General features: G+C 44.4%; 1 protein-coding gene across 3 annotated transcripts in view; it reads right to left on the bottom strand.

Annotated features, from left to right (window-relative positions):
• Positions 1 to 24,380, bottom strand: part of DMPK (DM1 protein kinase) — a 1,011,012-nt gene that overhangs the window by 461,809 nt on the left and 524,823 nt on the right. For all 3 annotated transcript variants that reach the window (XM_078660914.1, XM_078660912.1, XM_078660913.1), the window contains exon 5: positions 21,074 to 21,222. In XM_078660914.1, the coding sequence (XP_078517040.1) occupies positions 21,074 to 21,222 (149 nt within the window). The remainder of the gene's footprint in view (positions 1 to 21,073; positions 21,223 to 24,380) is intronic.

Here is a 24,380-nt window from a genome sequence, read left to right as displayed (position 1 = left end):
TGGCTGCATGGCTTCCTTTCAGAGCTCGGGCAACACCTGATGGATCCCCATTTGTTTTGGTGGCTGGGGACGTGTGGGGCTGTCCTTTCTGATCTCAGAGTCTTCTAGATCTGGGGCCCTGAGAATCTGTAGGTCTCATAGCTTAGGTGGACCGCTCCTATTGGAGAAGGGCCAAGGATAATTTGCATATGGCTGGGTGTAACCTGAGGTGGCATTGTGGGCAAATAAATGATGGACTGAGATTCTGCTCAAGTAATTACCAGTAGTTGAGATTAATTCAAGAATTCCATCCATTGCTTTTCTATTTTTTCATTGGCTCAAACAGCATTTATAGAAGTGTGCATCCGCGTCAGTTCTCCGCAGGTTGATCTCTTTGTGAATGTAACAGGGCCCTGATGACCTGCTTCTTTTCCAGGTTCCTGGAGGAGGGTGTTTCGGTGGTGGATGCTCTGTCCCCCCCACTGAACTCTGCTTCTGTTTTTTGCCTTTCCTCCCTTCACTCTAAATGTTCAGCTGTTGGTTTGACTATGCAGGGGTAGGCAGACGGCATTCTTATTATTCCTTGTTGGCCTCTCTAGAAACCATAATGGATCTTCCTATTGGTCTGAAGTATTTTATAGTGCTCTCTTCCCTCTCAACTTTCTCACCATAGTCTTAATCTATCAGATTGTTCGATGGCGTTTGGGGGCTTCTGTGGTTAGGTCTGTCTTCGCTTCTGTCCAGGAGTCGTAAAGGGGTTGTTAACAGTCCTGTGAACTCAACTGGCCGTTCTTCTCTTGAATCTGAGGCATTTTTCGGAACCTGGAGTTTGTGAGCACAAGGTGCATCACAGGCTTGTCTTGGTGTAATGAATAATTATGTTTTTTAATGTACGCCTGAGTAGTTAATCCTACCCAGATATTTTTCTTTGCATTATAGTATGGGTAGCCCTGCGTATCACATTAATAAAGTTAGGACTACACGCACAAAAAAGGAAAAGAAAAAAGCCCTGGACTGAATGAGCTACACACAGACCACTGCCTGCTCTTAAAAAACTAAACTTAAAATTTCAATTTTTCAAAACGCATATTTAAAAAAGACATCTAAACGCAGCAGGCCATCATTCCTAATGGGTCGCAAACTGTGACCTGCCTAATTAATATTCATGAGATAGGTTGATGCTACCCAAGAGGAATTACAAGTTGTATGTTTTCTAACATTTGGAATCGCGATTTCCTAAATGTGATTAATCAATTTAGAAATTGTGATTCCTACGTTTTGTATATCTGGTCCAAGATCAGGATTCTCTCCTTTAAGTTAAACAAGTAGAACTTTGTATAAATGTAAGCATGCACTCATTACATAAAAGACCTGTAAGTGTCTGCTCTCCCAACCATTCCAGAGGGATCACACAAAACAAAGCCTCTGTTTAAAGTTTATGGAGTTCCAGCTACTATCGATTCCCATAGCCAAGTTAAGATACGGGTGGTCAGGAGATACACATTTTCAATGTAGATGCCGCTTTCTTTGCTTGGAAAAGGCGGAGTCTCTCTTTCACCTGATTTGCTCTAGTCATTAGGAGCAGGATGAAAGGAAGAGAGTGCTAAACCCCATCTTTCTCAGGCTAACAGTATTTACTATTAAGGATGCAATTTCTTCTTGCATTGCAGGCACAGACTGACTGCTCATGAGTACGATGAAGATGTTTTAAAATGTATTTCTGACTTGACTGCAGAATGCTCCTTTAATCTTCTGTAGCCCTGCTTGCCAAACAGCAGCACAGTATACTTGGTTGCTCCCTGAGGGCTTGGAACATGCACAATAAGTTAAGTGCCCAGCTTGACGAATAGAATTCTGTGATTTTATAATTATTCTTTTATGGTACCATCAACGCTATTTTTTTATGGTTGTATAATTATTGTGGGTTTGGGAAGCCTGTTGAATCTATAGCTTTCCCTACGACAACTTAGGTTTCTCATAACAAGGCATGATTAACCATGTATTCCCAGTTTCTGTCATGTTGAGGAAGTCTTACTATAGGTTGATTTATCATTTACGCATTGTGATTTGTTTTAATCGATAGTCAACAGAGCATTCAATTGAAATAAAACGTGCCCACTTGACAAAAGATGCAGCACAGAGCCTGAGCTTTCTTATTCGCCAGACTCAGTAGTGATTTGAGCTAATGTTCATAAACATCCCTATTCTTATTTGGTTTACCTACTTTAGGATTAGAATCGCCCATATTGTTATCACTAATAATTTATATAGGTCTAATCTCACAAAAAAATATTTATTTTTGGTCGCTTATGATAATGTTACTCTACGGAGTGGCCTGTGTGTATTAGTAAAAAGGTGCATTTGGCCTTTTTACGTCAGTTAGTTTTCTTTTCAGGCGAATTCCTAGAGGCACCCGTCATCAGTAAAAGATCACTAGAACCCCTCCTACCGTTAAAGACAATCAGGTGAAAGCATCAGAAATAAGGGGGGAACATCGTTTTCAACGCAACTTTTACAACGAAGTACCTTTACAACGCAACCATTACAACGCAACTTTTACAACGACTTGCGCTGGGGGGCGCTCTAGGATAGGGAATAGTTTTAATTTACTATCCAACACCTTCCCTACTATCCACGGGGACTGGAGTTGGAATAGTAAATTAAACTATTCACTATCCAGCGCCCCCCAACGCAAGTCGTTGTAACGACTTGCGTTGTAAAACTTGCGTCGTAAAGGCATGCGTTGTTAAAGCATGCGTTGAAATGTCATACATCCGAAATAAGGTGATCAGGACTAAGGTTAGCTAGGCCCTCAAGTGCAGGGTTGGGCATATTTGGAACCCATGTGCTGTTGAGGGCTGTGGGGTCATGCTGTGAAAGTGACCATTTACTCAGTCGGGTAAATACTCTATTAAAGGCTTTGAAGCATCCCTTGGTAATTCAGGACCTCTTCATTTTAGGTGTTCACATTCTTTATTATTTGCATCTCCAAAGGTAAAGGGTATTTCTAAAGGTATATTTTGGAGGAAACCCTCTGTGTTGCAGATCCTCTATTCAATGTTCCTGGTAAACAAATGCTAGCCTCTCACTGACTCCTCTGCACATCTCTTGTTTACAGTGTTTACTACACCTGCCCCCCTTCTTTTTTCTGCTTTCCCCCTTTACATCATCTGATTTCCTCTCTTTATCCTCCGCTCTGCACCCCGTTGTTTCTCAACCTTTTTTTTCTTTCTTTCCCTCTGCACTCTTCTCCTGTGTGATCGCAAACTTCTCCCTCTTACCCCCAATATATTCTCCCTTCACTGACCCTGCTCCCCTTCTTTGCTCTGCGTTCCCCTTTTACAGCCTCTGTTCCCCTTTTTTGCTCCTCCTCTGTTGTGTTTGCTTCCTTATTTTTTCCTCTCTCGGGCTACTACAGACTACATGAGTTGTGTACTCTTTAGACTATAATTAAAGTGCATTTCAGGGCTCTATTGCAGCATTTCATTTGGTAACAAACTGTATTTGTGTTAATTGTAAAAGTTTGTTATTTTTGTGCAATCCTGACTGACATTAATCAAAGTTTACTGCTTCGAGACCCAGTTTTTCTCCCCTCCATTTGTTCTCTTCCCACCTGCTCTCCCAGACAAAGATTGTGGAATAGAAACTTGACCACCCTCAGGTGCATTAATGTCCTTGTTGCCGAGCAACCACTTGGCTGGGGCTGCAGCTGAGCCTAAGAGGCTGAGAAAGGGTCCTTTACAAGCCACCACCCCCTGCCCTTGGTGTGGTATCAAGGCTAATGCTGGAGAAGCTAAGGTGAGAGAAGATACGGGCACTGGCTGTTTGGGCCAGTTAGGGCTGACAGCCAGAGATGTAGCTCATCTCACAATTTACAACCACACTCCAGGAAACAGCCACAAATGCAACTATGCACACGAGTTCCTAACAAACAGCGTACACTTTCTACCAAAATACATGGTAATCCCACTCTTTACTCATTCTCCAAACTCTACCCAGTTGTATAACACACCCCTACATACCCTTCTACTCCTACACCCATACACTCCTATGCAAACCACCTCTATGTACTATAACACAACCAAATACACATTCTGCTTACATGCCAATAAAACACAAAACGCACACACCTAATCTCACAAACTTCCACCCTTTCCAAACAAGACCCTTTTAGTACACTTTGTCTAATTCTAGCATTGGGCAGAGGATGTAGTCTGACGGCTAGACTGCTGACTTTGGTGCTGGAAACCAAGGTTCGAGCCTCGGGGTCGCGTCCACATCCTGTGATTCTGGGCAAATCACGTAATCTCCCCGTGCCTGAATGTGTCCTTGTGTAAAATAACCGTTGCTAATGTAAAGCACTCCAATACCTTCGGGTCGAGTTTGCGCTAAATAAATCTGCATTATAATAAAAAAAATGCCCTTGCTATTCTTCTGAAACCTTTCTTCAACCATCTATTATACAGATTTTCCACACAATCATCCGCTTCTTACACACAACCAATTACAACACTCTTTCGTCACTCCTGTCCACCAATAAGGGTACATCACCCTCCACACTCAGCCTACAACAGTCTCTAAAAAGACAAATGTTCCCTCTCTCACACTACAGAGACTCTACTGACCCATATAATCCCACACCCTCTCTCCGTCAACATACAGAATTCACCAGTCCTTTACATGCAAATCCTACACTTCAATTCACTACTATAATAAGTGGTAATACTACCCTACAAAAACAAAATCAAACACTCATACAAAATGTTTGTAATCATTATCTCACACTTTCAAAAACTCTCCACCATCCCAGCATACTGACACAAATCCAGTCTTCTCCGAATATCACCATAAATATCACACATCTAAACCCATCTCTACCTCACACTGTCCATGCAACAAATACACCAATCACTAAATCCACAAACACACAACAATACTGTTAGAAATGGGGTAGCCAATTCTATGGGGGTAGCATGCTGCAGAGCAGGCAAGCCAAACTCCTGAGGACATGTGTGAAGCATCCACGCAGTACACACAGACAACACACCAGGCACAGCACAAAAAGAGACACAGCACCAGTCTTGGATGAAAAAAAATAACTCTTGTATTGTCTCCAACCTGCAAAAGCAAACCACAGTAATCACAATGTTGCGCCAACTGGCGCCAGGGCAATATATAGACGGGGATTATTTACTGGGAGAATGAAAAAGAAGAATAGGGTAAGTCCATTAGGGTCAAGGATGCAAGGAAGACATAGGCATTAACTCTTGGCATAACCTTATGCAGTAGGCTTATAACAGCATAAAAGGCCTAACACATTAGGCCTAACACACAGTAGGACCTGCATTAGCGTCTCCTGCAAAAAGGAACAATAGGCGTATAACATTACCACCAGGCCTAGACAGGCATAATCAGAATAGCCCTAAGCCCCCTATGCCCAAAATCCACAGCAGTGAGGCAACAGGAGGTACACTTAAAATATATCAGGCAGTAATCACATCTAACATGGGGCCTCAACCTAATGCCTGGCAGCAGGTCCCCTCACGTTCATGTCCCAGCTCTGTCTTAGCACATGGTGGCACAGCCCCCTTATTTATATGCCCCTCACCCCACCTACCAGACAATGCCAGAGCCTTCTAGAATTCTCTGGGGAACTAGTTCAAACTGGCTCAGGGGGAGGAGTAGAGCACCCTGGGTGCCAGGCTTTCCCTCCAAATTCTGGGGTTCCTGGGTACCGAACATCTAGACCGCTAAACTACTGCAGTTAGGTGGCACAACACATAGCCATGGCATCAATTTTAAAAATTAGCAGTTCACCAGGGTATATTTTCTTGATGGGGGATTGACAAGTGCTCACACCATTGCATTACATTGTCATCTTAAACAGGGTATCTCATACCACACATGGCCTATACAGTTTTCCTACCATGGGGGAGATATCCAACAATAGGGGGGTGAAAAGCGAAATATTTGGGGGGAAATGGGCCAAGTCCAACAAATACTCACTCACATATCTATCAACGATTCCTGAATTCAGAGCCATACAACATGACCCTCATGCTTCACTTCCACCCCTCAACTATACACCATCCATCTTCAACATATGCAAAAGAAAGCAACTCCACAACACTCTTCATGACTTGCATTCTCTTGTCTATCGCTAAACAAGCCAACCTTTCACATACAACTCCACCCATCCATCAATTTCAAGCGGGCTCACCTCTACCCACACAGCCAGACCCCAAAAAATGTCTTCTAAGCCTTTTGGAGGAAGATTATGACAAACAAACAAAAACCTTCTCTCTGTCCTTTAACACTTAATACAAGCAACAATAGGACACCACCCTTGCTTCATAGGACAATACTCACTGTCCTGCAGCACATTCTCACACCACATCACAAAATAGATTTTTTAGACTGCCAAGTGATAAATGCTTGTTCCTTTTAAAAAAACACAAGGAGATGATGGACGCAGTGCTGAAACTTTTCAGACACTCACCCCCAGTCACAGATCTGGCTTGAATCCATCATCATACTTTAGCTCACTTTGCTACCCCAATTCAGACACAGCTATATGCAAATCAGTCTTGACCCCATGCCTCATGGGAACAGTCCAGCCCGAACTGCCAAGCCATGTCTTCCCTGGACCGGAAACAAGAACCTTGGGACCGGTTTCGGGCTAATAGCCCTCATCAGCCAGGCTAGCTTGAATCCAGTGGCAATGTGAGCATGGGACCCACATCTGGACATATTGTCCAACACAATCTCTAACCTTCCTTCAATATACTCAAACCTGTACATCATTGGTGACCTTAACATGTAGTTTGACAAGCTTAATATGCCAAACACGAGAACCATCATTACTGGTCTAGACACAAACAACCTACAACAGCTCGTTTCCACTCCCAAACACATTGCTGGACATGCTTTAGATATAATCTTCTCCAACCCAGGGCAAATCACTTCCAGTCACATGGTCAGACCACTACCTCATTGCTTTCCAACACAAGACACCACAACTCACACCAAATAAAATCCCCTTACCCTCAACTAAATATCAAGCTTGGAACAAGCTGAATTTGGAGGAACAAGAACACCTGCTTACCTTCAACACAGATCTAATCACAATCAATTCGGTACAATAGGTCAATGGATGGCTCTAGAAAGCTTTTGATCTCTTAATCCCTCTGAAAACATCTACGCATAACAAAATAAAACATGCAAAAATAAACAATAATAAAACAAGCTTCAATGTAGCTAGGTAAAAACAAAAAAACCTCAAAGCAAGATATGCAATGACAGAACAGTATATTCAAGTCAACAATCGAAAAGGCAAAAAACTATAGTATTCCAGACGAATCCACAAAGTAAGTTGTGTGAATAAAGAATTTTATAAAAATACTCACAGAATTCCATAAGCCAAAATACACATAAGCTACCAATTCCATTTCTCAAGAAATTTGAGACAAACTAGCAAACCAGTACACAATTAAAGCAAACATGTTAGATTCTATCTTACAACAAAAAAACGACAGCCCCAACCTGTTTCTGACACAATCCCCCATGGAAAGGCAAGCACAGTCTCTATACTCCTTCAAAGAACTATCCCGGACTGAATTTCTGGATCTTGTCATAGCGTGCAAGTCAGCCGGCAGCCCCTCTGATGCTTGTCCACCTCAAATCTTCAAAAACATTCTACTATCTTCAGAGACCATTCCAGTCAGAATATTCATCAACAACTCATTAACAAGAGGATTTTCCCAGATGACTTAAAAAAGGCATGCATATTCTTTTTTTTTTTTTGTTCTGTTTATTGGTTTTTCAAACAAACAAACAGCATCCATAGCATCATTACAAACAATAACCAGTACATGAAAAGCAGACTTACATCTTTGGTAGTTGTTACATTCATGTTTATCCTGTATTACATCCAGGTACTTTTGTCCTTCCGCAGTATGTCAGGAGGCAAAAAGGAGAGCACATATTTAGTAGACATTAACCTCTTTTGCCTAATAAGTAGCTAAACAACGAGAAAACCCCTCTATATCATCACTACTATAGTGAGTTCTGATGTCCATACAATCAGCAGAAGTCAGAAAGTTTACACTGCAATATATAATACCTGGACCTCCCCCCATATCTCCCGCATGGCGCAGCGGAGGACCTTCCTTTCCCTGATGTGTGTGATTCAAATCCGCTAGTGCGCGGCTACTTCTGTGCCAGATGTCGTAGTCTCCTGTGGGTGTACTAGTAGATAGCATGTTAAGGGGGCCCAAATATCTCTAGGTCTGGATGCACAAGGTAGCAGTTCGGCGTATGTAGTAAGGCGTTCCAGGCATGACACCAGATCAGTGATACAGTCTTTGAATGTGGGTGCCCGTCCTCTGCCCCATCGACAGGCCCCACGTCTCTTAGCAATAAGTAAAGCAAGAATGACATATTTGCGGTGTACTGCCTGCAACGGCTTGACATAGCTGAGCAAAGCCATCAATGGTGTGGGCTCTATGCGCGTATTTGTCATTAGTGTCAGCACTTCAAATACCTGCGTCCAATATTCGCTCACGCCCGGACACTCCCAGGCTAAATGTAGAAAATCTACCCCAGGTGCATGACACCTGTCACATCTGTCCGAATCTCTCAATGGACCACCATTTTTATTAATGAGACCTGGCCCGCCATACATAAGGGCAATGCAATCCAGCGGGTCACAGAATCGGCTATTCGAGTCATTGCAGTGCCATAGTTTAAACGCATGAGCTCCTCTCTGTCCCTGGTGACCCGTATCCCTAAGTATCGCAGTTCCTCATCACACCACTCTAAGGGATAATCTAACGGGAATCGAACTGTGGATGCCGTCAATGGGAAAATGCACGACTTTCCCCAATTGATTTGGATCCCCGATAGTTTCCCAAATACTATAAACTCCCGGAGGATCGGATTCAGATTTTCTTGTGGATTCCGGATATATAGTGTGATATCATCTGCGTAGAGGGATATGAGAATTTGCTGCAAATTACATCGCAAAGCCTTGTCATTGTGGTGCTGCCATAGTCTCGCCGCAAGGGGTCTCTACCCCAATAGCAAAAAGCAAAGGGGAGAGCGGGCACCCCTGTCGAGTACCCCTAGTGATAGAGAATGTTTGGGACGTACGTCCATTAACGAGTACCTTGGCCACTGGCATATGATATAACAACCTAATCCATGAAAGAAAGAGAAGGGGGAAACTCATTCTCAACATCACCCCAAAAATATAATCCCACTCGATGGAATCAAAAGCCTTAGTGGCATCCAAAAAAATAGCAGCCATGGGCAGATTGGGAGAGACATTATTAAGAACAGCAAAAAGTGTCCTCAGATTGTGGGATGTGGCTCTGCCAGGCACAAAGCCCGACTGGTCAGGGAGGATCAGATTTTCCATCAACAGGTTCAACCGGGTAGCGACCAGCTTAGCCAGTATTTTGGCATCACAATTAAGAAGGGAAAGAGGTCTGTAGGAGTCACATTGCTGGGGCGATTTCCCTGGCTTCAATAATGAAATAATCAGAGCCTCCCTCATGGATGCAGGGAGGCAACAACCTCAAGGGATTCCTCCTACACCTCACGCAAAATGGGGGCCATGAGGTCAATATACGTTTTGTAGAATTCTATCGGTATACCATCCGTTCCCATAGCCTTCCCTGATTGCATGCTCATAATGGCTTCCCTGACCTCATCCAGCTCAAATGGGGCACACAAGAATGTTCGCTGCACGTCACTGAGCCAACCCAGTGCCACATCTCCTAGGTAACCCTCTAAGTCTAACTCATCCTTCCTATTCATTGCGTAAAGGTGTTGTTAGTGGTGTGTAAAGGCGTTAAGGATGTTGGATGTGCCCCAGTAGACCGCTCCCTCCAAGTCTTCGATTTCCAGTACAAAGTTAGTGTAGCGAGGTTTCCTGACCGTATGCGCCAGTGCCTTACCTGGCCTTTCCCCTTCACCGTGGCATTGGGCCACCCAGTCTTTACCCCGAAATCGCGTTTCCCTTTGTGCTGTGTCCATATATTCAGTGAGCGTCTCCCTAAACTAAACTTGGGCAGAGTCGGTCGGTGCCGAAGACAGTTCAGCTTCCAGTGATTTAAGTTCTGCCTCCAGTTTCATATTTGGTTGGTTATGTCTCTAAGTACTCCCAACCCTTTGCTATGCAGAATCCACGAAGCGTGACCTTAAATGCCTCCCAAATGATTTCTACGCTATCCACCGACCCCTTGTTGCATTTAAAAAATCTTGTATTTCCTCCCGCAGCTCTTCCTGAAATACCGCATCTAGTAGGATAGGGGCAAGAAGTTGCCAGGAGCTGCATGGCACGCCAAAGTCCGAAGAGAACATAGTGAGCTTAACTGGGGCATGGTCCGAGTATGTTCTGGCCAGGTGTTGACTTGGTCTATTGCAGGACCCAACCCGCAGGACAGTAACCAATAGTGTAGCCTCGCCCATGACGCAGCACGCGCCGTGTAATGCGTACTTTACCATGCATGTGGATGGGTGTGTCGCCAGGCATCAATCAGTTGATAGGTGGTAATTGTGTCACAAAGGGTTATTCGCGCTTTGGTGTAGTGATGAAGGGCCGGGTGCGACCTATCCAGGCCTGGGTTGAACGTAACACTGAAATCGCCACCCCAGAAAACATGATTTGCACCTACTTCGAATATCTTGGCCCACAGTGTGGTGTAGAAAGGCAGGTTGTCTATATTGGGCCCACAGTAACAGGCCAGTGTGACGATACAGATCCCAGTCTCCCCCATGCCAGGCAGTAACGGCCCTGTGAGTTCCATAATGCCCCTGCTAAGTGAAATGGCACCTGATTTTTAATGAGTATCGCTGTTCCCCTCGCATAGGAGGAATAAGAGGAAAAGATTCTGTGCGCAGCCCACTTATTCGCAAAGGTACTGGATCTTTGAGGGGTGAAATGTGTTTCATGTAGCATAGATATGTGTGCCCTATGTCTCTCCAGATACGCTAGATTATGCTGTTTCTTCCTCTCGTCTCCCAGGCGTCTGACATTCCATGTAATGATATTCAATTTCTCAGTATCTAAGTCAGCCATACTCCTGGACGTCTGCCATCAATTTGCCCACTATCCAACAAATCCAGTCTACCCCACATACCCCGTTACAGGATGCTTCTGTGGCATTCTTAGGATGCTCATCTACCAACTCGCTTGTTAACCTTCCTATACCAAAGAAGATAGCATTTTGTTGAGAACTTGGCATACAAAGAACAAAACGTACCCCTCGTTCACCCACCCACCCACTGAAGCAGCCCCAACTTGCCAGCAATGCATGTCCACGCACCCCTCCACCCCCCAACAAGAACAACACTATAGTCCCTGCAAGCAGTATGCAGCGGACAATCCCGGGTTCATTCCCTTCGGGGGCCAGCTCTATGCGGCAACACAGCTACCCCTCGCCCAGAGAGCACACCGCAGCCGAAGCCGCCGGGCCCGGATGGGCAGAGGGTGTCCGGTGAGCAGTTGTGATAGCACATTATGGTTCATCATTCAAACAATAGAAGCATCTCTTTGAGGCACTGCCTGCCAGTAAGTGACTCATGTGCCTTAATACATAATAAAGGTGTCCATAGTCTGCAAGGACTGTCTCATTGAGAGTTGTCTTCTGCTCCCACTGACAGGGACCACTGGGAGTCCGCTGCGCCACCCTCAGATCGATTCATTCTTTTCCTTTGTTTGAGGAATTCCTCCACCTGCTGCGGTTTGGTGCGGGACCTCTGTTTGCCCTGGTGCGTAACCCTAAGGCGTGCTGGATATAAAAGCGCATAGTCAATTTGTGCCTTCCTCAACTTATTCTTGACTTCCAAGAATGTCTGTCTTTCTTCCTGGACTATGGGTGTGAAGTCTGGATAGATGGAGAATGAGTTTCCGTCATACGACAGGGTCTGTTTACTTCTCGCAGCTCGCAAAGCCACACCACGGTCCCTATAGTTCAAAAGTCTCGTTATTATGGGCTGCGGAGTGCCACCGGGCTGAGGCCGCGGCCCCAGCGATCTGTGGGCTAGCTCTACAATGAATTAGTTGGAAAAGAACTCTGTTCCAATCGCTGTTAGCAACATTTTCTCCACGTATTCTTCCATCCTTCCAGTATTGGTTGATTCTGGGATACCTAATATGCGGATATTATTACGCCTACTGCGCGCTTCTAAGTCCTCATTCTTCGTGGCAATAACCCTCAGGAGGTTATCCATGCGGGCAAGTTGCATTGTATGTCTGCAGGTCGTGTCCTCCGAGTCGGAGATGCGCCTTTCCGTTTCTTTGATTCTATCCTCATGGCCATCTAGCTTATACGCAATGGCGTCCATCCGTGATGACATTTTAGCAACATTGTCCACTATGGTGGCAAATCCCTGTCGAACCTCTCGAAGGATATCCTGCACATCAGTAAACTGCCCAACGGTCACCTCCTGGGTCTCATTTCTCCCAATACAAACACACATGATGAGGATAGGGTCAAAGGGAATATATAGAGACCCTAGCACAGTTACAGCCCCCTATACAGAACATTTATTAACAGAAAAATAACTGTGGGTCTAAAACAATCTACCTGTGTTCTCTGTGCATGTAAAACCTATACTGTGTGTATCCTATGTGTAATATGGAATACAACAGGATATTTCACAATGTGAAAAGATTCCATCAGTTAACGTTCTGTACCGCCCTTTTCATCATCTGGGCCACTTCACACTGTGAAGAGTCCATGCTGTGACCACTTCTCAAGGTTCTGACAATGAAGTGTGTAACCCAGTGTGAGCTAAAACTTTATCAATTTAAGAGTGGCATGTACTGGTAACTGAAAGCAGTGCATAGAAAAAAAGTGTGTGAAAGTGATCAGAGTGAACTGTATTAAAATTGGAGAGTCAAGGGAAAAAAACTTTATTCAGTAACCCTCAACTTCCAATGGCTAAAACATCAGTGCAAGAATACCTATCAGTAGTTTAAACAAATAGCTACTGGTTGGAATATTCAGGTCAACATGTTTCTGCAGTTTTAGCGATCCAAATAGGTATCTACTGCTTTCATCAGGACCGTGGTTTATTTGCTACTGCTTTATATATCGAGGGACATTTTCCTAAGCAGCCTGATTATCCCGAAACAGTTCGACACAGTTCTGCTAATCTGTAGGTTCATAGACAAAGATGTATCGACTATAACACCCAGGATTTTTCCCATGGGATACAGGGGAAGCGCGGCTGCCAAGAGTATCAGGCCGCCATTCATTAGACCAAGTATCATGTTGGTTGCCAAAAATCAAGATCTTGGTTTCTTCCCCATTCAGTTTAAGATAGTTTTCAACCATCCAAGCTGAGACTGCCAGCATGCAATTTGTAAAATTTGCGGCAGATTCACTAATGGTGTTGGTAATGGACACCATAATTTGAGTGTCATCAGCGTAGGACAGTACCTCAAATCCAAAGGATCTCAAGACCCTAGCCAGTGGGGCAACATAGATATTAAACATTGTAGGGCTTATGGAGGAGCTCTGCAGCACCCCACATATCAAAGGGTTGGAAGTTGAGTAAAAGTGGCCCATTTTTACTATCTGTGCCCTCTCGCTGAGGAAGGAGCAAAGAAGGCCAAGGGCCGTGCCACCAACCCTATCTCCTTGAGGCATTCTACCAGCCTTAAAGGAGACAGGGTGGCAAAGGCTGTGGTAAGGTTTAGCAAGATCAGCAGGGTAGTATGCCCTGCATCAACCTGGACCCAGATATTATCATAGCTGACTCAGTGCTATGATGGCTTCTGAAGCCATGCTGTGAGCCATCAAGCAACTGATGGTCCAATAGATAAGCGCTAAGATGAGAATTCAAATATTTTTCCATAATTTTAGTTGGGACTGGTAGCAAAGAAATGGGACGATGATTTTTTAATTCCATGGGATCCAGAGATGGCTTTTTTAAAAGTGGTCCAACCACAGCAGTTTTCCAAAGGGTTGGATACTGCCCCTCAGTAATGGCCATATTAAGTACTGAAGTGAGGTGGGGAACAATAAACTCCCTTCCAAGTTTTAAAACTTTTAGGGGGCATGCATCCAAAGGTGACCCAGAGGTGACCCCTTCTAATAGATTATCCGTCATTTCAAGTGAAATGCAAGGGAAGGTGAGTAGCTTTGGTTCATCTTCCATAGATATTGAAACATTAGAATCAGTTATGGAAGTGACAGACATAGCTTTTCCAGCATTATAGTCCTCCAAAATGGAATATATATCCAAGATCTTAGCAAGGAAAAAATCTGCCATTCTATCACAAAGTTCTTGAGAACAATCAGTTGAGTCAGCAAAAGGTGGGGAAAGAAGGGAATTAGTAACCTTAAAAATCTCTCTAGAAGATTTAATAGATTCAGTAATCTGGGAGTAGTACATTCTTTTTTCCTCCATAATGGTCGCTTTCTAGACCCTTAATCTCTGTTTATGTAGCTCTCTACCTGCCGGCGCCAGATCTATGCGCCAGATCCTTTCCTGTTTGCGTCAGGACTGTCTCAGTTTTCTGAGATTATCAGAATACCATGGCGTAGAGGTTTTTTTTCTTGCTACATAATGTTTTGTAATAGGAGCCAAAGTATCTAGGGCTCCTAACAACCCTCTAGACAGTTCATCTGCTGCTAAATTGGCATCCACGTGATCGGAAAACTGGAAATCCAAAAAGTATTTAGCAAGATCATCCTTACTAATACGGCTCAAATTTCTCTTTTCCTCGCCAATCCTTTGCCAGCTGAAACAGTATTTAATACTGAAGTCTTGAGTTTAATAGGGATCGCATAATGATCTGACCAGGAGGGAGGTAGAGGCAGTCCCACCTTGATCCGTGGATCATTAGAGAATATGCCATCCAATATATGTCCGGCAGTATGGATGGTACTAGTACCCAGCTGTGAGAACCCACAGCAGCCTAGTGTTTCCAAAAGGGATTGAGTGTCTTTACATAAGAATTTGTCTAAATGAAAATGACCTTAAAAACCAAGTAGACCAGAGAAGGGTTGCTGTGCTTCTTCTCTAGGACCATTCAGGGGGTTTTGACACAGTGGATCATGACAAACTTATCCAAAAACGTGAAGTAGACAGAATCACATCATACATACACAATAGAACAAATATTATACATACTCCTCCATTCTCTTCTAAACCATGCAGCATTAAAGCAGGATTTCTCAAGGCTCAATCATCTCAACCATGCTTTTCATCATCTACTTGAAATCATTACCATATCTGATCAATGGTTTTGACTTCAGCTGCTATAACTATGCAGATGGCATAAAGAGACTTCTGAAATTAAAAAGCCCAATGGATATTGGAACATGAAAAATCTTCCATTGCCTCCGGGCTGTTGACAAATGAATGGATGACATGGAACCACCTCAAACTGGATACCTCCAAAACTGAAATATTCATCTGTGACGACTGAAAAACCCATGACCCTCTCTGCGCTTGGCCTGAAAAAATGTCATGTGTATATATGTAAACCTAGGTTAATTACAGTTATTTGAAAAAAATGTGCATACTTCACCACAAGATAAATGTGCATATCACACCATGTAAATATTGCTGCTTCTATGTACATATGGATATTTATATAGGGGGGTTTCATCCATCCACTAACACTTTACCAAGTGTCATGTGAATATATCTATGTATAAGTTAATTTTAGTTTGATTTTTAAAATGTTTTTAAAAAAATACCCCATTTAACCTTTGTCCCATCCCTCCTCGCTCTGGCTCATCACAAACCTTTCTGACTACTATGAACTATGAAACATCCTTCACAAACTTCAACCTCCTTCTTTTAGCCATGTCACCCAGTGCGGTTTTGGGGGCAACTGGAGATTTTGGGAGAGTGGTGCAGTCCTGCGACCACCATTTTGATTTGGGCTATCATGTAGCCCAGTGTAGCCCACGGGGTTATTTAAGCTCTTCTTTTGGGCTCCCTGACACCATTTTAGGTACAGGTAACCTGGTGGTTGGTGGCATGGAGCCAATAGGTGATAATTTTTCTCTTAGTGTGATTTTGGTCCCATGGGTTTAAAAGCCTTGAGGGAAGAAAAGGAGGCTGAGGACAGGCACCTGCTGCATGAAGCAGGATCCATGGATTTGGTGGTCAGGGTAGAACTTGGGGTTGGTGGTGCCCATCCGATGTCGGGCCTTGGACCGCAGCTGTCCTGGCATGCTCGCTGCCGCGCAAACTCTGGGCGGCATCAGAAGAGTCCAGCGATTTAAGTGCCTGGGGCTGCTAAGCCACTAGGTGGGCAGCCCCTTGTGGCACGTGGAGGGGCGGGCCTCTGAAAGGGGGAAGCAAGGAAGCTAGTGCCTCCACCGCCTCCTCAGCCCCACAGCTTGATTTGGGTCCGCAGAGTGTTACATATGCCCAAGCCATGGAAGAGAGCAGGAAAGCGGCAGCTGCACAGGCAGATGCAGTGCCGCTCAATGTGGCGGCGAGAGCGGTTTGCGCACAAGCGGAAGCAGCGTCGCACAAGGAGATGATGGCAGCGGCCCGACCATGCAGCGTACACATGCACAGGAATGCTGTCAAGGGCTTCCAAATGAAGCGGGAGGTTGATGCAGTGCCTCCTGCTGCTGTGAAAATTAGGGAGGAGGGTGGTAGTGTATACAGGGTGGGAGTCTGTGTACAGGGCCACTGCCCCTGGCTCTAACATTATGCTGGAAACCGTGGTGGTGCCTCCTTCTAGGTTGCAAAAGAGAGGAGGGCACAGGAGGGAGATGCTTATAGGGTGGGAGTTTGCAGGGCCCCTGGGGAGTGACAGACGAGGGGAATGCTTTGAGCGTAGCTCAGGACCCTTGTTTGGGGATGGATGCAGAGGGCCCTGCAGGGACTGCAAGCTCATTGGGTGGATGGAGGCCCTTAGTGGGTTGTGGGAACTGGTTTAGGTGGTTCACAGGACCAAAAGTAGCGTCAATCTAGGGATGGGTGTGGAGGACAGGGACAGGACCACGCCACCCCAGAGTGCAAGGGCCTGCTACTGCATTAGTGGTAGCCATGCTTGATTGGATTGAAGAGGAGGATGGGGCCGAAATTGACTTCAATGGGGATGGAGGCACCAGAGATGAAAGGGGTTGGCTGGGAGAGGAAGTTCAGAGCGGTCCCCGGGGTGTCATCGGGGGATCCCTCCACAGCTGGCAGAAGTTGTTCCGGAAAGACAAATAACAAACTTACAAAAACAATTTACTACCTCACATTTTAAATCCTCCCAAACACTCTATCCCTACACTAAACACACAAGAAATCAAAACCACAGTTCTAACACAACTAATGCATACGGTTAAAAATAAGTAAACACTTATTATTAATCTACTATTAACTCTAATCTTGGGTTCCGGAGTAGCATGGTACTCACAGCAACGAGCTTTATTTAAACCAGGGGCTGTAAGCCTTATATAAATACAATTTACTATTACAATTTTCAGTGTGCAGAGGCACTCTAACCATCCCAGTGCGGACCGGTTTCCAGACTCATGTTTTGTGCTCGGTTCACAGTTTTTAGCTGCGCACGAGCCCTGGCTGACTCGCGTGCACCGGTCTGTTTCCGTTTAACGCTACTCAACACCCCTCCCAGCTCTAAACATTGCGTTCGCCCAACTCCGGGACATTGGCTGCAAAGGGTTAACTCAGCACAAAGAGCTGCTTCTCGTCCTGTGATCTCACGCTAGAAGCATTAGTTAGGTTGGTAAAGTGCGTTTTTGTGGTTGCCAAGCATGAAGCGCAGCTGTTTCTCCCTGTGCGGTAGGCACTCTCTGGGAGGACGGCGAGGGCACGGCTGGGGTCACGCCGCCTGGGGCTCAGCTGTTGTGCCAACGAACCAGCCTGACAACAAAGCGCTATCAATGCCAATGAAGAGGCACCGCAGGGGGGATGGAGCCCCCGTGCGGCCAGTCTGAGAGAGCGAAGGTGCCACGAGGGACAGTAACACATATTCCAAAGAAGGTCTATTTACCCACCGACCTGGGGTAATGTCCGTGTCCACTGCAAGCTTGGTCAGCCATTCTACCATCTGTGCAACTGTCCCAAAAGGGCACTCAGATGTCACAGGCGAAATGCATGGAATACGCCCAGGCAGTAATACCCAGCCCTTTAAGCGGAAATGTAGAAGTAGTAGAGGTACTCTGTATGCTACCTACTTACTCATGGAAAGTACCAGAACTCTCCGATGAAATGTACTGCGGCAGAATGAGAAGTGCAGGTATTCTCCCTTTCAAACTAAAGAAATGCAGGGACCGAGTCCCGGACAGTATCTGCTCAATTAAAGCACCGGTAATACCGCACCGAGTATCACTGATGCTGGGGTAATATTGGACCGCAGTTTATCAGGTGGTCACAATTCGATCACCTAAAATACCCTACGACCTTCGGTTAGGATCTATAGAGTGTGTTTCTGCTAAAAACACATAACTACTGCACCCGGAACACCGAGTGAGGTAACAATGGAGCACTGGTAATCCAGTTTAGGCCATTTGCAGTCAGAATGGGAATGCCAGGTCCCCTACCAAAACCAAACGGGAAAATGCCAGAGTCGGCCTTTGCCAGGGTAGCTCCCTGTGCGGAAAGAAAGTTGCCGCCTTGCTGCAAGTGAATAAAATAAAACGAGGCAGCAGAGAGCACCTTTTGTGCTCAGCGGGCAGCCATGGGTTGTGATGACTGGCCTCTGAACACCCCCCTGAACGTCCTCCACCCACCCACCTGATTATACACAGATTAGCATCTCACGCTGCTGCCAAGTTGTTTGTTGGAGGAGGGTTAAAAGTGTGTGGCAGCAGGGTGTGAGAGGGATGGAGGGACAAGAGAGCAGGCTAATGGGGTGGTAGAACAGCGCCGGAAGCACTGGAGTCATGACCTGAATGCAGACAGCTTCTTACGCCCCTCTGAAATTGGCATCCCGAGCCCAGAAGCGAAAAGGTGTGGTCCTACAGTTAGATATTCTGGGGTAAAAGAGGAACAGGGGATGGCAGTTCAGCGAGGGTTTCTGGGATGAAAGAGGAGAAGTCAGTGGAACAGCAAGGGATTATGGAAGGAAAGAAGATAGGATGAGTGGCCTGGGTACAGGTTTCTGGGATAAAAGAAGAAGGGAAGGTGGCACAAAAAAGGCTTTCTGAGATGAAACAAGGGAAAAGAGATGCTGGTCCAGCAAGAGTTCCTGGAATGAAAGAAGTGGAGAATATAAGAACGGTTTTGGGGATGAAGGAAGAAAAGGTGAGGGGACTGGTGAGATATAGCACAATTTTCTGAATGGGTGATGGTTCAAACAAGAATTTGCAATGCAATCGGTCTCGCCTTTGGGACCTTATATGTATTTAGCTATGCAGCACATTAGCCTGGGTGCTGAAACATCTACTGTTCTTTAACATGGAGGGAAAGTAAGCACCAAACTGCGCAACACGCCAGATATGGGAACACATGGAGAGAAATATTCCCTTTCCGCGGGAAATGGTATAGTCCAAACCTCTGTTTTTAATATAAAAGCAGGGCCTTCGGTGGTCATATCACTGAAAATACAAGATTTGAAAAAAATATTATTGTCTACGAGTGCTTGTGGAGGACAGTGTCTATGGACTGAAATCTAGAGAATGCTAAAGCAATTCTGGTGTTTTACTGACATCTGCTGGTCAGTTTCTATCAAGACAGTTAAATAGAGGCAGTTAAACAGAAAGAAAGTCCTTAAGCGGAAGCAGACAAGTCCTAGGGCTGATCTCCAGAGCCCACAAAGTACATACACATATAAGTATATACTAAAGTATATTTACTTAAGTATATACTAAATTATATACAAGAGGTCTTGAATGCTCGACCTATAAAGGTTTCTGGGATAGAAGAAAGGGAGAGGTGCTGGCAGGACAACAAGGGTTTTTGGCTGGGATGAAAGAGTTTGGGATAGGAAAGGAGGTTAAGAGAGAAGGACGACTGCAGATGACCAGCTGCTGGCTTGTTTGTCTTGTCTGCCAGGGCAGCTGCCTCCCATGGTCTCTAGTCTTAGCATAGCATGTGCCTGGTACCAGCGCAGTTAGGGCATCAGTATACAGGTTAATGGTCACTAGTATATGCAGTAGACCTTTGTACTATCTACCATTCCTATGTGACTCTTAGAGTATATCCATTCGTATCTCTTCCTTGAGTGACTTTACTACTTGTACATTTGCAATTTTTCTTTCTATTTGCATCTCTTCCTTGTCTGACTTTATATCTTGTACATTTGCAATTTTTTCTGTTTGTATCTTTTATGTAACGCATGTAATCCTAAGTCCTTATGTTTTGCAACTAGTTCTTTTGTAAAGCGCTCTGACACCTTCGGGTAAAGTTCGCTCTATATAAAATCGCATTAAATAAAATAAAATAAATAAAACAATACCAAAGTTCTTTGCTTTTGGGACCACAAGAGCAAAAGACAAATGTCCTAAACATCAGAATTAGCCTCTGCCTGCCAAGATACAGAGGGGGAAATCTTTGATTTAAATTGTTGCATAGCTTCTGCTCTTCTTACCGATAGTAGCTCTGAACACATTTAGTAGTTGTCACTTTTGATGTGAATGTACAAAACTCTTGGCTGAATGTACAGAACTCTTGACCTTGTGTCCTATGTCATGGCCTTGTACCCACACAATAAAAATGCGTTCACAAATAATTATGTAAATAGAACCACATCCTCCACAGACCTGAGCTGCCAACAGCCACAGTCTAAGGGGTCCCAACTCATCCAGCCCCACTGTAGTGAGAGCCAATACCCCCCTCATTTGTGCAATTCAGTCAACAACTCAACTGCTCCCCTTTCTAGTACAAGCCATTTACTGAGCCCAACCAGAACTGTACATATGGCCAATGGATGTCCTGCGCAGCAGTGCACCCCGGCGTCCATCTCATATCTTTAGTTCCACAAGCCCCACCCTGTGCAGATCATCCATGGAGCTCCAATACCACCTTCCCGTGCACACATTGTGCAGTCACTCCCATCTGCCCTCCATGTCCTTGCCATGTAAAAAGTTTTACAAGTCACCCGGCCTCGCTGCCTGTGAGCTTGGGGGGCTTAGCATACAATGTCTCATCAGCTCACCTGTGCACATATCCTAAGCGATGCACGGAGTCAATGGCCATCACGATTTCCGCCAGGTAGAAGGCTGCCATGTCCAATGGCATACGCTCCCCAAATTTGCTCAGTAGGGTCAGAAGGTCGCCTCCCACGTAGTAGTCCATCACAAGATACTGTCAGAAACAGAAAAGAGATAAATTGAACATACTCTTGTGTATTTGTTTATACATTTGGACAGATACAGTTTCCTCTCCGGGCTTCTTTTCCCAGGAGATCCTCAGCTGGGTAGTGCATACCTGATGTGTCTGTTGAGCGGCACAACCCACCAATGATACACTCTGAAAGTGGATTTCTCCATCATTGCTGATCACAACCAACTGACTCATGATTCTCTTTGCCTTCCAACGTCCCTTCAATCTCCACTACCTAATGGCCTCTCTTTTTCTGTGCGCACCCCTCAAAAAGCCAACCTTCCCCCAAAGAGATATGGCCAGGATGGGTGACCACATGACACTCCTGCCTGATTACATTCCCATTGAGCTCACATATGTGCGATGCACAGTGGAGCTTAAAGTAGAGGTTTGGGGGTACCTCCACCCTCTCAGTTGACAGGTGATTTAAATGTTGAAGTTTATATTTATTTATTTATTTCTAACAGTTTTTATATACTATCGCTATACCAAGGGGCAATAGGACTGAGGCTTAGTTTAAACAAAATAGGGAAATATTACATAAACAGGGAGAAATTAAACTGGACCATGTCCAGGAGGAAACAACAATATAGGATTGGGCAGCGAGGTAAGGCGGGAGAGTGGATGGAAGCAAAAAGAGCCGAGTGTAAGAGCCTGTCCATTTAACAGTGGATTTGAGGCCAGGTGAAATAGTAACGAGTGTAAAGTAACAGAGGACTATGGAAGGTCCTCAAAAGGTGAGTTTTTAGGCCTTTTCGGAATGAAAGAATGCTTGGCGGTGATTTTATTTGTGATATTATATTTGAAATCATGATTAAATCACCAAATTCCGGAACTGGATAGAGCCCCTGGCAGGTTAGATCAAAACTCTTGATAAAATTCATGACACAAGTAGTAGATTGAAAAAGGAGGCCTTTCCGCACTTATACTATATAAAAAAACAGCCAGCAAAGCCAAAGATGTTGAAAGGGGTCCTGAAAACATACCCCTGGCAGATGCACAGTATTTCAACCAATGGAGTAGCTGATCTCAGCCCTTCAATGAGCATATATGACTTGATCTACTATCCTGGAAGTATTTTGGGATAGAACTGCGCTTGTGCATAAGAACTGCTGCTGTTGTTTTGAATTCGAGTCTCAATTTGCACTATTGCCTTGCAATGTTTGGAGCAACAGGCCCAAAGCCAAGAACTACAAGTTACAGGTTTTGCAGCTAAGGTTTGAGTTGTGTATAATGTGTTCATTTGTTCTCTTAGATGACACATTTATCACATCTTGCTCTTCTTTGGTTTAGCTCCTATTCTGGCTAGAGTATCATGGCATTTTATCTTTCACTTCGCAGGATGACTATATTTTTTTATTTTAGGAGGCAAATGTGGGGCTGACCGGACCAAGAGGGCCCGCTGATGTATGTACCCATTCAGCTGTGCAAAACATTTGGAAACAGAAGTTGTATTTCGTCAAATCAAGAGGTGGTCATTAAATGTGTGTGATGTGAATAGTGATAAAGCATTAGAAAGTGTTTTGTATCCTGCTGGGAAAATTTCTGAGTTGCCACCGTTCAGGAGGATTATCCAGTTGGCTTCTAAGCTTGTTTTGGTGCCTTAGAAGGTTATGTAAGTTTGTATTGTGTTATGCTGTGTACTGTCATTGCATGCACAAAACCAGGTATAGAATTTATATAGTAAGTTGTCAAAGTACTTCATATATAACATTTAAATATTGAGAGGTTGTGCCATCCTTGTGGTGCACTAATTGTGACTGTGGACTCGGGGACGATAACATTATCTAGGCAGTGTTGTGAGAACCATTAGTATGTAAAGTAAAATGACAGCCTGTAATCAGCTTTATTACTTTGATTACTTCTTTGAGTTTGATGGTTAAGATTTTGTATTTTATGATAGCAAACCTTTCAGACATGTCTAGTAAAACCAGCAGATCAGAATCTCCTTTGTCAATGAAAGAGGTTTGTCTTTTACTAGTAGAACTGCCAAAACAATCCTGCATTTCCAATGACCTGAAAGAGGATTGACAGTTGTCAGATAAAACATTCTACTCTCCAATTGATGTATTCTAACTTCAATTTGAAACAAGGGTGAGAATTGTCTCTGGAGGCTTTCGGTGTGACCAATTTGCCATTCCTGAATTTCTTCTGCTGCCACTGAAGATCGATTTACCTTTCTAAAGTTAATTTGTTATACTTCACCCAATATTCAGTTCTCGCTCTTAATGCACAGCAGTTTCTTTAACTTGTAGCAACAGATCTTGTAAAAAACATTGTTTTGTTAAGGAAGGAGTGGTAGGCTCCAGTGTCAAAAGTGGTCCAGTGCCATCAGCATCCCCCTTTCTCATTCCTGTGGTGAATATGTGTTTGATCTTTTTTTAATCGTTTTTCATGGTGGTCTCTGCTTAGTCATTTAAGTCAAAGTTTGTATTTTGGGATTGATTCCTACATGATTTCTCAGCACAATGGAGCCTAATGCCTTAATAATCCAACTACATGTGAAACTGCTATCCTGACTTTTCTCTGGCCCAGTTAACACGCGAATGTAGCATGTGTGCTAGGTCTGTTCGTGGTAAGCCAATGTCCAGAAATGGTACGTGCCTTCTCTGGCCCAAAGCACACTGGGTTTTTGTCCCCAGTACTCCGCATTTGCGGTTTCATTTAACACTTGAAAGAACCTTCAACCAGGCCAAACTCCGTGTAAATATGGAAGATGTACCGGGTCTCAGCTTTGATGATGATGCCATTGCCGAAGCCCTCAGGGCAGCACCCAGCTTACTTACCATCTCGGCTGCCTCTGCCTCTGGCGCTACTAACGACGATTGGGTCATACTGACCGAAATGAAGAAAGAACTAATAAGGATTACGATACATGGGATAATGATGACCGAATACCTGAGAAGCAACATCGCCCCACAAGGCCTAATTGTGAACATCATACCCAGACTCTTCTTAGAAGACAAACAATTTAAGGTTGACTGGGTCCAGGTATCCTGGAAATGCACTAAAGATTTACTCTTTTTAATTGTGCAAACATCGAAACGGCTGTCAGACGCCTTATTAGAGAAAATTACAGCCATAGAAGCCACGATGAGAAGTGCGGTCAACAAGAACACCAAGGCCAACTTCACCACCAA

This window comes from Lissotriton helveticus, chromosome 9 (genome assembly GCF_964261635.1).
Source record: "Lissotriton helveticus chromosome 9, aLisHel1.1, whole genome shotgun sequence".
Lineage (NCBI taxonomy): Eukaryota > Metazoa > Chordata > Amphibia > Caudata > Salamandridae > Lissotriton > Lissotriton helveticus.
This window is presented reverse-complemented; position numbering and strand designations above follow the sequence as displayed.